Source organism: Pezoporus wallicus, unplaced genomic scaffold (genome assembly GCF_028554395.1).
Source record: "Pezoporus wallicus isolate ANWC-B61680 ecotype Strahan unplaced genomic scaffold, APGP_CSIRO_Pwel_v1 contig_4684, whole genome shotgun sequence".
NCBI classification, from domain to species: domain Eukaryota; kingdom Metazoa; phylum Chordata; class Aves; order Psittaciformes; family Psittacidae; genus Pezoporus; species Pezoporus wallicus.
This window is the reverse complement of record NW_026637499.1, coordinates 2,699,537-2,716,373: the sequence shown is the minus strand read 5'-3', so window position 1 is coordinate 2,716,373 and position 16,837 is coordinate 2,699,537. Positions and strand designations below refer to the sequence as shown.

The window sequence follows — 16,837 nt, the reverse complement described above, 5'->3', positions numbered from 1 at the left end:
AGAACCACAGAAGCTAAGAGGGAAAAAAAACCCCTGACTGCCAGGGCCTGATCACCCATTGGACAAATCACTGTTCAAACTTCCCCTGTGGTTCTAACAGAGGAACTAAAGCTTCAGAAGGCCCCAAACACTTCAGAAAACCTCTAAGGTATGTTCCATGCAGATGTTTCAAGATTAAAGTAGATTAACCCACCCTGTTTCAGAGTGAATACGTATGTCTATCACACTGAGAAAGCCTCTGCACTTCTAGCAGACTGTAGATGTGAAATAAAGATTCAGTGATTATATGTTGCTGATGTATTTATAAACTTCCTTCATCCCCTAAATGTTAGCTGGCATCTGAGAGACTCCAGATTTGCCTTTTGCTGCCTAAATTTAAACCCTTAGTAAAGAAAAGACAGCAATCTCAACTCCACCAAGGAGAAATCTGATAATACCCCTACCACACAGGGTGCAAGGCATGGCTACAACCCCATGATGCAGGAAAGCTGTATTTGTAAACAAGATGCTCTTATAAAACCCTACCTTTCAAAACAAGAAAATCCACACAGGATGAGAAGAATCAAGACACGGCCAACTCCATACCTGGGATGGTATATCTGGAAAATGAGAAGCCTGAGGGGAATCAACACAAGACTACGAACAGCATCCCTAGCACAAGTGATGTACACAGAGACAGATCTTTTTGCCTCTAAGGCAGATTTATGACACAAGAAGACATATTGATGCCAAGGTAGTTAAATGACATTTTTTGCCAATATAAATCCTCTTTCAATGGGAAGAGTCTGCCAACAGAGCTGTACCAGAGAAGTCTTTACAGTGCAAATTAACCTGCACACAAGGCCAAGTTCATTTCTGGGATAATTTCATTAGTACTGTGTGATGTAACATCACTGCAATTTGGCTCGAGTATGCTGAAGAGCCCTTCAGTAAATAAGCTGCCTGAAGTCAACCCTGGTGCTAAAAGTAGGTTTAGTTACCCAAGAGGTAACACCCTGCCGTGCTCAGACGTGTTCAGCTATGAGTCACTTCTATACAGTATACATTGAGGCAAAACCGATCTAATAGTCCAGGAGAAAGCCCTACATATGTTAACAACAGCTTTTTCATTTCATAATGAACACAGGTGCTTTATGATGGTTCCTTTATAAAGGCACTGTTGAGCAGTGCAAATCAGGTCACTGGTTTTAAGGACAAGGAACACACATTCTCCCCGAAGCTCCATCCCCTCTATCGATATCTCTCGCTCTTGGGTTGTACCAGCAAAAAGACCACTCAGCAGAAGAGGTCTGCAAATTAGAAGAGGCTGCTGAGTAAAGCTGCTGCCCCTCCTGAGTCATCACCATGCCAGTGGTGACGGGCTGGGGTTTCTAAACCCTGCCTGTCTCACACTCCCTCCCCTTCTGTCCCGATGCTGGTGTGTCAGAGCCGGTGTTACGCTGGAGCCAGCGGAAGGGAAGAGAAAAGGGTCTGAGAAAGAGCAGTTAAGAGTTGCTTTTGCTCCTCAGACAAATGCAGTTCTCCCAGCATCTTGTGATACAACCTTTCCTAACCAGAGAAAGGTACTTGGATAAATTCCATCTTGGTTAAAAGCACAACAGGCCAGAGCTCCACATTCTGTAGCAGCAGTCAGTGCTGGTTAAGCCCCTGCAAGATGTCAGCACAGGCTCCCGCTGCTCTGGTGCCAGGAGTGGGTTTGTGAGGAGCAGAGTTTTTACCTCCTCTGTGGCTGTCACTATGAGCTGTATTCAGACACATTCCCTTCTGTTGTCCCTACTGCAAACAACTGATGTTGGAAGAGTGTAAGCAGCACTTCTGCAAGGAAGACAACGTGCAGATTTGTTTTGAAATAGCAGACAAATTTCAGTGGAAAGCAGGGAAAGCCATTGCTGTGAACCTCCAACAGAAATGGACTTTAAAGAGAACCGTGGCCAAACAGAGTACCATCAGCCAGCCCCTGTACAGCAGAAAAGGGGTTTTCAACAAAGCAGAAAGGCAGCAAATGTGAAAAACATTTATAGGAAACACATTCCTTCACAATACAGCCTCCCCTGTGGCAAGGAGCACTGCAGGCTATTGAAGGTATAAGATGTGCAGCAGTGCTCTTGAAAGGAATTCAACATTTATGCAGATGCAATTGCCTGGTGTTCCCGCAGTATGAGAGAAACCATAACAGGCCTCTGGCAGAAGCCAGGAAAAGAGCTTTCCTACAGAGGGGTTACTGCATAATTAATGTGTAACAGAGGCAAGCAGACTGCCTCTGAACAGCCCTTACTGCTTAACCTGGAAACAGGACATGGCACTAGCTGGAGCTGACCTGGTGCAGCAAGTCTGCGTCAGAGTGACTGCTACCGCTCCATTCCAGGGCAATGGAGCATCAAGAGATATGGAAAGACTGCTGAATTACAAATATCCATCATTCCTCCCTCACTCTGTGACACGCAGGCAGAGCCTGGGCGATGATGGGAAGAGCAGGAACTAGCAACAGAAACAGAAAAAGCATGATGGAAACACGACCAAGCTGGCAACCCTCCTCCCAGCCTACAGTGAGCAAAACCCCACTGAGACCCAACCTCACCTTTGCTGTTTCAAGCATGGATAAAGCCTGAAAGAGCCTGATATAAGGCCAAGGAAAAAACTACTCTCTGAGTTTTTCCAGTCAAGCTTTTCCTTCTCCCACTCTGGGCCATTTGCAGCTTTATTTTGATGAGCAATATTATCCCTTAAAGACTGGAAACTGAAGTAGCTGGACAGAGAAGGCAGCAAATGGAAACCTTCAGCAGGGTTCACTCTGGCATCCATTTTTCATATCCTCACACTCACAACACTCATTTCAGGAGGAATGGAGACTCCAGCAGCAGGCAGGAGCGCAGGTAGGCATGTGCTGAGCAGTCCTTCATGTGCAGCTGGCTGAGGAAGACTCTGTCCATCATTAACCCAATATGCTGCAGTCACTTCATACAAAGGTTTATTCTGAAGCAAAATGGAGGTACAAGACTACACTGAATTGAAACCCTGAGGCCACATCCTATTGGGTTCCTGTGTGCTTTTCCATTGCAAAGCCAGACTGCAGCTTGGTAATTCCTCAAAGGCACTAAACAAGACCTTTAATTTCATTTTCTACATTGGGTACACTGAACAGCCTCATTGAGGCAAACACTCAGCTCTAGAAAGTGGCAATCCCCAAACAACTAATGGTAGAATGCTCTTTTCATTTCAAAGAGCACATTTCAGGCTCTGAAATTACCAACCACATGCAGGGTGATGGTTTCTGTAGGTCTCTAAAGCTACACTTTATCAGTGCTGCAGCATTCTAGCCCTTCCAGGACAGTAAATCCATATACACTCTTCCTTCCTCCCATGTAAGCACGCTCAGTGCTCTCAGGCTGAACAGACAGAGCTCATTTCTTATTCAGAATATAGCACATGGCTGTAAAAGTATTTTTAGCTTCAGTCCCATCTCCTACAACAACACGGGACCTCCTTCAAGGCCTCCTCTCACCAATGAACTGTGATAAATTCAGCCAAAGGAAAGGCATAATCCTGCTCTCTTGCCAGCTCAGCTAATTTCTATCCGCAGGGAAAGCATCCGTTAGACAGCCTGTATATGCTATTGCTTATCTAGAACATCCTGTCTCTTCCACACTTGCCTCCTCCAAATCCTCTATTCTTCATGTGCTTCCTCTTCGTGTTCTTCTTCATCCCCATAACCTCATCCCATTTCCTGACTCCTTTCTTCATCTCAACCTTACCGACTGAGCTACATGGGAGAAGCACGTGAAAATGACATCCATGAAGATCAGCAATTCTGAATCATGAAGAATAATTCCCTTTCTTGCTCACCAGATTAAAAATACCCCAAACAAGAAGGCTGTTCATGCAGTGAACACAGGCACAACTGTTTGCCCAGTGGGAAGTGCCTTTCAAATCCAGGCTGAGTCCCACTGTATGGTACCAGAGAGATCTTGATGCCAAGTCCACAGTCGCAGTAGCAACGTATAGCTCATCTCCCAGCAAGTGCACTTGGCATAACATGAATAAACTGCAAGAAAAGACAAAGCCTCTCATCCTGCAGGGTCAGCAGCTGGTTCTGGGGTAGGGTAACACATCAGCCACGTGAAATGACACCTCAAAGAATCATCTGTATATCATGGATTACTGATAGAGAAGAAAAAGGCAGATCCAAGAGTTGGTCCAAGAAACTCCTAAAGGCTTCTATCTTATTACACAAGTCACAGCTATAAAATAATTCCTGAGCCATTTCAGAGCAGGGCTGGCAGCCCACAGAGGATGCAGAACATATCCTGTTTGAAAAAGGGAGGTCTCATACAGAGCCATATCTGTCTGTCCTTGCACAGATGAAACCCTACAGAGCCAAGAGCAGGTGAATGCTGCAAGAGCTCACCATCCCACTCTGTGAGCCTTGCCCTGATGTGAGGGAGGTTCCTGATCCGAGGGCTCTTTCCATGCTACCAGATGTAGCTTCCTGCAATAAAATGGGAAATAAATCTGTACCTACCTCATTTATCCAGAAACTGGTACCAGAACAACTTGCCACTGGCAACTTATGGCCTATTAAAATACCAACCACTGTGCAGCGAGACCACAGGCTCCCAGAGGCACGCATGAATTCCTCAGAAATACAGCTACAAAGCTAGAATCAACACTGATGGCAGTGCAAGAGCACAAAGAATAAACAGACTGGAAGTCATTTAGGTTTCCTCCTGTACTTCAGAAATAAACACATCTAAAAGGGAGGGAGGGCACCCTCTTCTACCTACCTTTATCCTCAGCTAGAGCTGATGGTATTGCCACCCTGCAAACCAAATGGACCACATGGCCCCAGTCTCAATGTAGAACATTAATTTCCAACAAGTCATTTTTTGATCCAAGACCTGGTTAAGTCACACAGATAAGGCTGTTGCTAAGAATTAGCCCTTCAGAATCAGGGATGAGAGGGGAAGTTTGTAAAGCTGGCTGTATCCAAACATATTTACTGATGCTGTACACACAGCCTATCGGTTACAGGGCTTTACATTGCAGCTGCTGGTCAACAAAGCAGCCCCTGCCTGAGCAGCAGCAGGCAGAACAGCAATCAGAGCATGAACAGAGACTGTGTTTTACTCAACAGGATACAGCTCCCATGGCAGGAAAGTTTTAATGTAATTCTGTCTTGTGACAGGCTCCGACACGGTGACCAGGGACAGGAAGAGGCAAGTCTGGCACGAAGCAAATCAACCCACCCCAAAGCTGCTGCGGTCAAGACCCTGCAGGTGAAGCAGCCCAGAAAAAGCAATAGAAATGCTCTGCAAACTCAAACTGCAGCTTAAGAGTGTTTGTGCTGAGGATCCTGCAGTGCAGTATCACTTCTGCACCTTCTTCCAATACCCTCACCTTGCAGAGATTAAACCTCACCCACTGCTTCTGCTCTCATTACTTTTACCTACATTTAGCTTCCCCTTTTCTCATTTTTGCTGTTTAGTTTCTCTGTGTTTGGCTCTGAATGCAGGCAGTGCAGGTACTATACCTTTACATTATCTGGAAACAGGTTATGTTTTATTGCACATTGTTTCTAGAGGCTGCATTCAAACACCTTCTCCATTAAACACCCCCAGGACACTCCTGTGGCTGCAGCCAGGAAAGAAGGATGTTGGCACATGAAGCTGCTCCAGAGCATTAAAACTCACTCTTGACCTGTACATTAAGAATAGATGTACACATAGGGAAAGTCTATGTTTTCAGACATATTTTAAAATTGCTTTTGTTGCAAATATGTTATCACATCAAGTGCTCAGCAGATGTTGAGCTAAAGCACTAAAGACAAGCACATGCTGTCCTAAGATATGGAACTGGGAGGATGGTTAGAGCCACAACCATTTCTTCCTCCTGCAACCCCACTCAAATCAAGATGCAGAACTCAGCCAGTGATCTTCTCTTTTCACTACAGCTAGTTTTCTTTCCTCTTGGGGATGCTGACTCCAGAAGAAACTATCTAGTTACCTAACCTTTGTTTTATGGTAGACAGTGGTGAAGATTTAGATCTCAGCTGGGCTGAATCAATCCTTTAGTCTCCGATTAATGGTTTTCCAGTCTGAAAGAGACAACTGTGGTGAACCAGAAGGATCCTGTAACACCTGACACAGTGACTATTTACGTAAAGACAGTGAATTAGTTGATTTCTAACTCTCACCATTGAGAGCCACAGTTTGGAGGTGGTACAAGTTGCACCTCCCTCCACAAAGGTTTCTGAATCACCAGCTGTGTGTTAGTAGGACAACGCTTCTCCCCTTTATGTCCTACAGAAATGAAAGAGATGTGTACCAACAATGATGCTTTGCATCCTGTCAGCAGAGGAAAGCAAGTATCTTTAGGTCTGTACCTACATGAGGATGACAAAGCCACACTTACGCAAAAGCTGACCTCAGTCCACAAGGAGTTATCAGTGTGAGGTGCCTCCCCAAATATCAGCATTTCCTTTCGCTCTCTGGATGCAGCTTTACACCAATAAAAAGGAAACAGGCAGTGCAGGAAGTGGCCTTTCACACTTACTCAATTAAACATTTGAAGTTTAAGAATATTCTCAGTTCAGGCTCCAGCACCCAAATACTTCAAGATTAGACCACCCTAAGAGGATCAGCGCCTCCCAGCTGGAGCCTGCATGCACACAGCTGCTGGGATGCAGGAGATAAGCTAATTCTTTGTTTCAAACTGGTACAGAAGTGCCAGGATCAGAAAAGCAAGATGAAATGCCACATGCACTGGGAAAAGCATGATCCCAAAGGAAATACAGTCTGAGATGCCTTTAGAAGAATGAGGAAGGTGGGAAATGCCCTTAAAGTCACTCAACTCATGCAAAACAGTCTTTCCTCTACAGTCAGCCAGGGGCTTTCAGAGTATAATCCCTTCCTTCAAGTCCAGGAATACCAGAGTGTTGGCACAATAGCAGAACAATGTAGGATGAAATGTCAGGAGTCTGTGGACAACACCTGGCTTTCCACTGCCTTCACATCACACACCGGCAGCGCTTGCTGCCAGCACGCAGCCAGAAATCAATCAGTGCTGAGGTAAAGAGCATCTGGCTGTCACTCAGCATTATCTGACACCGTGGGCAGAAGAGGAGGGAATTTAATCAAGTCTTCCTCTTCTGTTATACCCAAAGACGTACATGTGTGTACTACGTCAGCTTGTAGCTTTAGGCTCCCATTTGGACATCCAGGCTCCCGCCTGCGATGAGCCAAGGATCCAAAGCCTCCCGGTGAGCTTCTCATATCATCTCTCTAGGAACAAAAGATATACCTACCCCCCCCAAAAAAAAAAAACCTTCAAACTGGTCCAACACGAAGCAGCCCATCTGCTTCCCCAAAACGGTTGCCATGAATACATCCCTGCTGCTCCGTGCCTGCTATTTTTAAAGCTACTTGGGAGGCAGCTGAATTCACTGGCGGTTGTGCTATTTCAGTATCTAGATTAATGCTATTCAAGGAACATATTGGGGAAATACAGCACCTGCCTGGCCTATACCTGCCTCAGATACATTTTCAGGAGACCAAGCTCTGCAATCCAACAGCAGGATGATAAATCCACAGACAATAGCCGCTTTTCACACAGAGCACTGTAAACTGAATTGCATCTTGTCCCCAGAAGCCCCACTGGAGCATAAGGAGACTTTACAAAGGGAGCGAAAAGGACAAGCAGAAGGATATTGCAAAAGCAACTTCAGTCACAAATCTACCCATGGTTTAATGCAAGGCCTGAGCACAGCAAGTGAGGGGGAAAAGGGTCCCCAGCCTGCAAGACAAAAAGAAACCAAACAAGGAAACCCCAAAGCTGAATGTGCTGACAGGACCTGGATCTTTTCCAGAGTGCCTCAAATTCCTAAGAGAGTTAAGTCTTAATGCATTTCAGGCAGGTTTCCCTGTAGCCAGGCTGCTTTGTCCCAGCCTGGGCAGAGGAGGTGCAACCTAGGCTGCAGTGGACTTGGGACTGGGATGGGCTGATGGGAGCTGGCAGTACAGCCTCCCACTTCACAGGTCCAATCAATCTGGTGCCACCCAGCAACACACTGAATAGATCAGATCCCCACCTCTCACCACAGACATGCACAAGCTGCTAAGTAATTGTAAATAATCTGAAAAATCTGTCTCTGGAGATCCTTATTTTATCAGACTCTTCTTTCCACAACATAGGTCACAATCCACAGAAAACTGGTATAGTGTGTCCTACAAAGAGCTCCTACACCTATCTCTGCCCTCTCCATTTAAACACTCCAAATGCCATGGGACACCTTGTGAGATCAATTCTCTGCAAACTCATGGGCAGATACAGGTACTGGTCTCCTTGACCACAGCTGCACACCTCCTGTTGCCACAAACTGCAGAAGAAGCCCAAAACCGACGGCAGAGCAAACACCAGACTCTTTTTTTTTATGTAAGCAGCTCACATAAGATGACCTGAAAGACACTGCACAACCTCAAACCCAATCAGTTCTGGAAGTGATTGATTTCAGAGAAACAATCACAGATCCTAAATAATGTACAGACTTCTAACACACCACGGACAAAGCATCTCCTCTTTAATCCTTTCCCAGATCCAAAGAGTATCAGAAAGGTCATGGAACTGACCAGAGGAGCACAGAGCAGAGCCAAAACATCATCTGGGAGCCTCTCCACACAGTAACTCATCTCCTCAGCATTCCTGGAAATTCATGCCTCCTGAAGTTTCTCTAACTGCAACAGGGGAAAATATTTGGAAGAGGTCAAACAACTCAATACCATTGAGATCTGTAACTTTTCAGGCAGGACCAGGTTCCCATGTGCTTTCAGTTAGAGTACAGACAGGTTAGGGGAAAGGCAGCAAACCCAACAGCCTACTTCCCCTTCGCTCGTTTATAAGCAGTCAAGGCAGTTGAGAGCAACGTATGTGTTTGGTTTGAATTACAGACAGTTTCACTGCTGGAACACATCTGCAACGCACCGTGCTGAGTGAACTGCTGAACCCCAGCCAGCTCACAACTCAACATTGGCAGCAGCAGCAAACCCCACTGATGGCTCCTAGAAGCTGCTTTTAGGGACAACAAGGAGAAGGAGATGGATATTTCTCAGCACAGCCTCTTCCCGAGACACCCTCCAGTTCAACTCAGTTTATTATGGCTCCAGGAATCAGAGGGGTTAATTTCATTCCAAGTTCACATACTGTTTGAATTCCTTAGATAAGCTGCTTCCACCAAAGGATCTAGCCTCAGGGGAGAACACTGTAAGGAAAAGCTCTTTTGATAGATTTTCTTCAAAAGAGAAATTAATTCAAAGTCCATTTTTGGAGGTTGTTCCATGCCCACAGCTTCAGATGGGGTTGCACTGTGCCTCTGGAAGAAAAACTAAGCTTTGAGCAAAGCCCCACCACTTCCATGTGCAAGACACAAATGTTTTAGGCTTGCACAATAAAAATCTCTCCTGAAACGAGAAAGCTCTGTTTGCAGCACCACAAAGAGGAAAACCAGACCAAAGGAGGCTTTAACTCTGGGATAAAGCAGTTAACAGCTAGCACAAACTACTCCTGTCCCTTTAAAACTGAGCAGTCACTCAGAAAAGCAAAAAAACAAGTTTTGAAAGCCACTGAAGGCTTCCTTCACATCTTGAGGCAGAAAGCAAGCAAGTCTGGGCTGTTCTGGAATTTGTGTTTGCATACTGCTGGTGATAATCTATGTGCATAGCTGGAAACAAAACAAGGTTTTATTAGCAATTAGTAGCAGGAGGGGGGACAGACCTGCCTGAAGCAGGCAGAGGAATGCCAATACCTGATGGAAGAACAACACTGTACAACGTGCAGCAGAAGGAACCCAATGTGACAGATCGCATATAGGGGAAAACAGCGCATCTCTAGACTTGGGAGATGCAATGGCATCACTTCAAGCAGATAAACTGTGTCTTTAACACTGACAACTTTGACTCCAGGCAGCAGTTTTCCCTTGCACAGCAATTTGCAATGCAAAGCAAGCTACTTCTGCTCTTACCAAGAAGAGAAATTCAGAATCAAAGGAGGAAAGCAAAGTTGGGATGGGTTGATTTGCTTAGATACAGTTTTCTACAGAGTTGAGTTTCAAGTCGGGCATGAGAGCAATAAAGCATAGGGTCTGAAACAAAAGTGTGAGAACTTGGGCAAGGACAAGGGGGGAAAGATAGGATTTCCTCCAAAATAAACCCCAGTCCCTTTCAGGGGAGCAACTCCTGCTCCCTCTCCATGTCTCTGAAAAATGCAGTCCAGCTCTGATCAGCCAACACCACCCAGGTTCAGAGCTCTCCAGCTATGTACTGTGAGAATGATGTGGCATATGGGGCCCTACAACACATCTATTAAAATCCCATCAAGGGGTAGGCAAGTGGTAGCCATATGCTAAAGCATTCAAGTGAAGAATAACCAGGAGAAGGAGGACAGCCAGGAAGCAAGTGTGCAAGCAGCTTCTTACCTGGTGGATAAGCTAGCAAAGTCTCCTCCATCTAGCAGCCTGATTTTGCAGAACAGAACCCCATTGACGAAGGGGACGGCAGTCAGCTCTTCTAGAGTAAAGCTTGTCTGAAACTTGAATTTCTTCTTTTTCATCAGGAAAGCCATGGGCAAATTCAGCGTGGCAAGCCCAGGAATCCCAAACAAGATGAGGGAGGAGCGGCTCAAAACACACACAGACAAGCAGAGAAAGAGCACTCGTTCCGGGAACGCAAGCAGGGATTAAATTCCAGTTCAGTTACAACGACGGCCCAGCTTCAAACACACAATCCTCTTCTCTTTGGTGGTCGGATCTGGCTGTGGGATCATCGCCACGGCAGGCTTCAGGTGAGGAGGAGGAGGTCAGATTAAATCTCTGCAACATCTCCAAGGGAAAAGGGAGGGAGAGAAGTCAGTCTCAGCTCCAGACCAGCAGGAGCTGTCCCAGTTAGAGGCTGCAGCGCTCTGCCTTCAGCACAACCCCTCCAGAAAGCATCTCTTCTCAGAAATCACCTTGAGTTTCCAAAGAAGCGTTAAGTCTGTGGGCAGCACATTCAGAGAGCTTCCAGTTTCTATCTCCTCCTCTTGTGCAACTCCTTGGTACAGGTCTTCGGGTCAGCCTTTGGGAGGGAAATGAGTAAATTAGTCCCAGCGAGTCTTGGGCTCCTCCTCCTCCTCTAAAACCTGTTTGGATGGGTAATATTCACTCCAGACTCATACCATTCTTAAGAGGTATGGCCCCAATTAGCCTGGCCCCAACATCCTCTTCCCCCTTTTTGCCTAGAGCAAGCTTCACTGTTGTCATCCCCCTGTAATTTCTGTTTTGCAAAGCAGCTAATAAAAATCTGCTTTATTTTCAGCCACCTTTAGAAGCAGTTGACAGAGCAAGGTCAGTCTAACAAGATTAAGCAAAAGCCATCTCAAGAAACACAAAAATCTGTTTCTTTTCTGTATTTCCAACCAGCCCCGAGTGTCAGACCAGAATCTTATAACTGGAGAAAGCAGCAGAGAGGGGAGAGAAAGCAGCAGAGAAGGGAGAGAAAGCAGCAGAGAAGGGAGAGAAAGCAGCAGAGAAGGGAGAGAAAGCAGCAGAGAAGGGAGAGAAAGCAGCAGAGAAGGGAGAGAAAGCAGCAGAGAAGGGAGAGAAAGCAGCAGAGAAGGGAGAGAAAGCAGCAGAGAAGGGAGAGAAAGCAGCAGAGAAGGGAGAGAAAGCAGCAGAGAAGGGAGAGAAAGCAGCAGAGAAGGGAGAGAAAGCAGCAGAGAAGGGAGAGAAAGCAGCAGAGAAGGGAGAGAAAGCAGCAGAGAAGGGAGAGAAAGCAGCAGAGAAGGGAGAGAAAGCAGCAGAGAAGGGAGAGAAAGCAGCAGAGAAGGGAGAGAAAGCAGCAGTCTGCTCCAGATTACACAGCATAACAACCGAATCAGGTCATCTGGCTGTCCAATAGACAGGCCCACCGAGTCTGCTGCCTTCCCCAGCACCAGGTCCACACCAAGCCATGCCCTCAAAGGGCACTTTTGGGGCTGGAGATGGTCATTTCATCACACATTTGCACAAAACCTAAGCCAGGGAGGCAAGACCTGAATAGCATCCAAAGGGATGAGGTTATGAACACCAGGCAGTAAACAATCCGTGCCAATATGAAGAATTAATGACTGCAAACCAAGGCAGGCAAAGCTCCTTATAGCCTGTAGGGGTGTGTGGTTAAAGCCCCCCTCCTGCTCGGGCAGACTGGTGACTGCTCTGCACCACCATGAGCTATACCTGCCCCCTCTGCCGCTGCACTGAGCTGCTGCTGGGTCTCAGCCTGCCCTCCAGCCGCCTGGACTGCACATGGAGCTGGGGACAGGTCTCAGCCCACCTCTGGGCTCCGTGGATCATACACTGGGCTGCAGAGACGTCGCAGCCCGAGCCCTGGCACCCCTGGGCCATGTGCTGAGATGTGGTCAGGTCTCAGCTTGCTTTCTAAGCCATGCAGTGAACGGTGGCCAGCTCTCAGCCTGCCTCTGGGCTCCGTGGACCACACACCAGGCTGCAGCCAGGTCTCAGCCTCTATCCCAGCCCCAGGGGCCATGCACTGAGCCATGGCCAGCCCTCAGCCTAGCTATGAGCCATGCACCGAGCTGCTGCCAGGTCTCAGCCCCATTCCCATCCTGTACACTGATCTGCAGCCAGGTCTCAGCCCCATTCCCAGCCCATGCACTGATCTGCAGCCAGGTCTCAGCCCCATTCCCAGCCCATGCACTGATCTGCAGCCAGGTCTCAGCCCTGCTCCCAACCCATGCGCTGAGCTGCAGCCAGGTCTCAGCCCTGCTCCCAGCCCATGCACTGATCTGCAGCCAGGTCTCAGCCCCATTCCCAGCCCATGCACTGAGCTGCAGCCAGGTCTCAGCCCTGCTCCCAACCCATGCACTGAGCTGCAGCCAGGTCTCAGCCCCATTCCCAGCCCATGCACTGAGCTGCAGCCAGGTCTCAGCCCTGCTCCCAACCCATGCGCTGAGCTGCAGCCAGGTCTCAGCCCTGCTCCCAACCCATGCACCGAGCTGCTGCCAGGTCTCAGCCCTGCTCCCAACCCATACACCGAGCTGCAGTCAGGTCTCAGTTCCTCTCCCGGTCCTCAATCACAAGCTGCCCTATAGGAGCTCTTAGCCCACTTCCCGGCCCCTTCCACCGACCTGCGGTCCGGTTCCGGCCCGGTGCCTGCCCGACCCCGCTTCTGCCCTCTCCTCACGGCCGCCGCCGCTGCTCCCCGCCACAGCCGCCTCTGGTAGAGCTACGCCAACTGCGCCCGCTACGCCAACGCCGCAGGCAGCCCAAAGCAACACAACGCCACCAGGACGCTTCGAGAATACCACTCCGACACTACGTAACCCCTCCCTCCATCCCCTGGGAGGGAGACGAGGACCACGAGAGCGGCGCCGCCTGATTGGACCAGCGGCAAGGAGGTGGGACGAGAGGAACAAGGCTTTGATTCGCTTCTCCGGCACGGGGCGGGGAATAGAGCGTGGCGATTGGAGGCGGAGGCTGTCGGTTGGGGTAAGCCCCGCCTCCTAGCTGAGGCGGTGGGCGGGAAGCGGGGGGTAATGGGGAGGCCGCGGTGTCGCCTCAGTGGGCCGGTGGTGTCATGGCTGTTGTGGGGTTGTTGTTGGGGCTGCGGGTCCTTCGACTTCCCACCGCCCCAGGGTGCCCCAAAGCCCCAGCTGGCACTGCAGTGTGCGGGGCTGGCTGAGGGGAGGGCAGGCTTCGGCCGCTGCGCTGAGGTGATGGGAGAGGCGGCTCTGATAGACGTGGTCTGTGTCCGCCACCTCGTCCCCGTCTTCCCTCAGCGCCCTCGGGTACCACGGAGCGGGTGATGGGTTAGGCTGAGCAGGAGGGAGGCCTTGGCACCGCACAGGCAGCACGGGGCAGGGTATCACCCTGAGATGTGGCAGCCAAACGCATCTCCTCATCACCATGGCTCCCTGTTATTAGGTGCTGCTGCTGAGATCCCTGGTCAGGCAGGATTCCAGCGTTTAAGGGCCATCGGAACAAAATGTCTCTCCTCATCCTGGAGGAGTTCGCAATCATCAAGGTGATTTGCCTGGGTTTTAAGTTAGGGATGTGCCTGAGAGTCTCTGTGGCAGAGAAGTTGAGGCTCGTATGGGAGGGGCTTTTCCCAGGGATGGTTTGCTGGTGTCTGGCAAAGCTTGGATGGAAGCCTGGGAATCCTCCTTTTCTTTGCCAGGCTTTGATGCTTGGGCTCTTTGCCTTTAATCTTTGGCATCTTTGCAGACAATATCAGAGCTATCAATTCTACCGCAATGTGAGCCATGAGACTGCTGGGAAAAGTACAGGGCTACATCACTTGTCTGAAAGTCAACAACTGCATGAAGCCAATTGCTTTGTAATGATTTGTATTTGTTATGAGGGCGGGTTCAGGAGATACACAGGCTTTGGGCTGGGAGCACATTTCATACTGGGTAAGGCATCACAGCCCTCCCATACAACAGGGTTTGTGGAGGCTGCTTATAAAGGTAGGACCTGAATCAGTAAATCCATTGATATCTGGAGACATAGTTAGAGATGAGCTGGGTTTTTACTGCTTTCTGTTTCTCACTTTATTGGGATAGAGCCCAGCCTGCTAGATATTTACTATCTGCCAAGCTGGGATGCTGAATGCTGGAAGCAGCTGAAGAATCCAGCCTGGTCCCTCACGCATCCCATTCCCTGAGCACACTCTGACACACATGTCCGTCTTTCCCTTCCATCACTAGCAAAAGGACAAACGAGCCCTGTGTTTGTGCTGTGGGAGGAGGCTGTGTGTTATCTGGGATGATTCACCCTGATAAATAACCTCCTCGGAGGCCTGCTCTTGTTTATAGCAACAGCCCCAAATGCTGAAGATGACAGCGATTTTCATGCGTGCTCTTCTCATGCATATTTACCCAGCAGTTTTATCAGAATTATCTCAAGCAAACCTCAGTGTTTTTATGATTAATTGACTAATGGTAAAAATAAAGGCGTTTGGAGAGGTGCCCAGTGAGCAGTGTGTAATATAGCAACCAGAGCCGGAGTCTCAGGGGTATGGATATTTTCCTAACAAACGCAGTCTCATGACTTAGCGATTAAATCTTTATGAGTCTGAAATTCACCCTGATGATTTTTTTTTCTCTGTTTATGCTGCAGGATTGTTTCTGGGAAAATCCACATTGGTTTAAAGGGACAGTGCTCCTTCCGCTCCCAGAACGGGTGAGTTACTCTGAGCCCCACAGCACAGGGCATCCCCATCTATCCACCATCCCACTGGCTTTATATTACTTTCCAATCTATCCACTAAGGAGCTGTGTGTGGATGTGAACAGGGCACTGACATACTGATTCTCCTTACCCCAGGCTCAAATGCTGTTGATTTCTCCTCTGCCTCAGCCCCACCGTACCCACCTCACCTCTGCTCCATGAACCTTAGCTCCATGCTCTCCCTGACCTAAGCCTTTCCTGATGCTGCTCTCCAGTTGCTGCCACCACTTCCTCAGTTTTTGCTGGCTCAGGGCATTGTTTTATCAGGCTGGGATAGTTTTATCAGTCTGGGCTCTGCAGTTCAGCCTGAGCCTCACCTCTGCTGTCATTGGAGAAGTGTGTCACACTGGGATCTCTGCCCTGCTCACCTTGGGGCTGTGAGTGTGCAGGACCAGAGATGGTTTTCCTTGCCTCCTGTCTTTGAGGACTGAGATAAAGCAGCAGGGGTAGAAATAAGATGAATTCGAAGGGACAAAACACAGTGAGGTGAAGCGAGATGGATTCTGTAATGCACTTGGTGAGCCATCAAATCCTCTCTCGTATCCCAGGGGAATCCCAGATCCCCGAACAAATCATCAAGCCCTGCAAACTACATCATCAGCATCTTCCTCTGGAAAACATCATCATGTTAATCCATTTGTCCTGGCAGCCAGATGATTGAGGTTTGAAAACCAAATGACACACGTTTGCTGCAACAGCATAAACGCAATAATGGCTCTCCTCCATTACACTTGTAACCTGGTTATAATGGCTTTAATGAGCTTTCAGCCTCGTCAGCCAAAAAGAAAGATTATCACATGTTGCTTTATATTATAAAGTGTCCTTTGTGCTGCTGGTGGCTGAGTACCTGCAGTCACCCACTGCATGGGGTGCCCGTGGTTGGTGGGTGCCTATCCCAAAGCTGGGGGGCTCCCAAAACGGGGCAGGACATGGCAGTGGTGTGAGCCCCATAGGCTGCTGGACACCCTGTGAGGGGAACAGGTACCTGTCCCCATTACACAGGATTATCCTACGGTGTGGAGTTACTCCAACCATGTGTCTTCCCAGCTTAACTTAATAACAGGCTGTGAGCTCTACTTTGATGTGCTCCTGTTTTTCACTAGTACCATATTTAACTGGACTCATCATCATAAACTGGAACTGTTTCACTTTCAGTGCCAGGCTGGGCTTCCTGTTGGACTGGCAAAGGACACACCTGCACGGTGGGTTTCTGCTGGGATGGGGGATCCTGTTATCGACCGGGACAAAGGGAGCACAGGAATCTGGAGCTGGTGGATTCCTTTCCCCAAACATGTGGCCAGACCTGTAAATCCAGCTGCCTGGCTTTTTTTGTTTACTGGTTTCCATGTCTGCTCCAGTATGTTCTGGGAATGTGCGGCAGGACTCTCCGCTTCTTCCTGGGAAGCCTGTGGGTGGAACTGGAGCTGGTTTGCCCCTTCCAAAACCTGCCTCAAGGCTTCTTGTGTTTATTAAACATCATCCTGTGTCTGTATCCAGGGTATTGCCTTTAGTGCTCTGCTGGCCATGGGCTCTCACACTGGTTCTGTGCTTCTGGCTGTGCCCCACAAGTGCCGCTGTTACCCCAAAC

At 48.5% G+C, this 16,837-nt stretch overlaps 1 protein-coding gene across 1 annotated transcript in view; it reads right to left on the bottom strand.

The window, feature by feature from the left end:
* The window catches only part of EEIG1 (estrogen-induced osteoclastogenesis regulator 1), a 35,190-nt gene extending 21,835 nt beyond the window's left edge, over nucleotides 1-13,355 (bottom strand). Inside the window, exons 1-2 of the mRNA XM_057405909.1 lie at nucleotides 13,150-13,355; nucleotides 10,463-11,099 (exon numbers count right to left, since the gene is read on the bottom strand). Of these exons, the coding sequence (XP_057261892.1) occupies nucleotides 10,463-10,608 (146 nt within the window). The 5' untranslated portion in view covers nucleotides 10,609-11,099; nucleotides 13,150-13,355. The remainder of the gene's footprint in view (nucleotides 1-10,462; nucleotides 11,100-13,149) is intronic.
* Nucleotides 13,356-16,837: the final 3,482 nt, after the last annotated feature.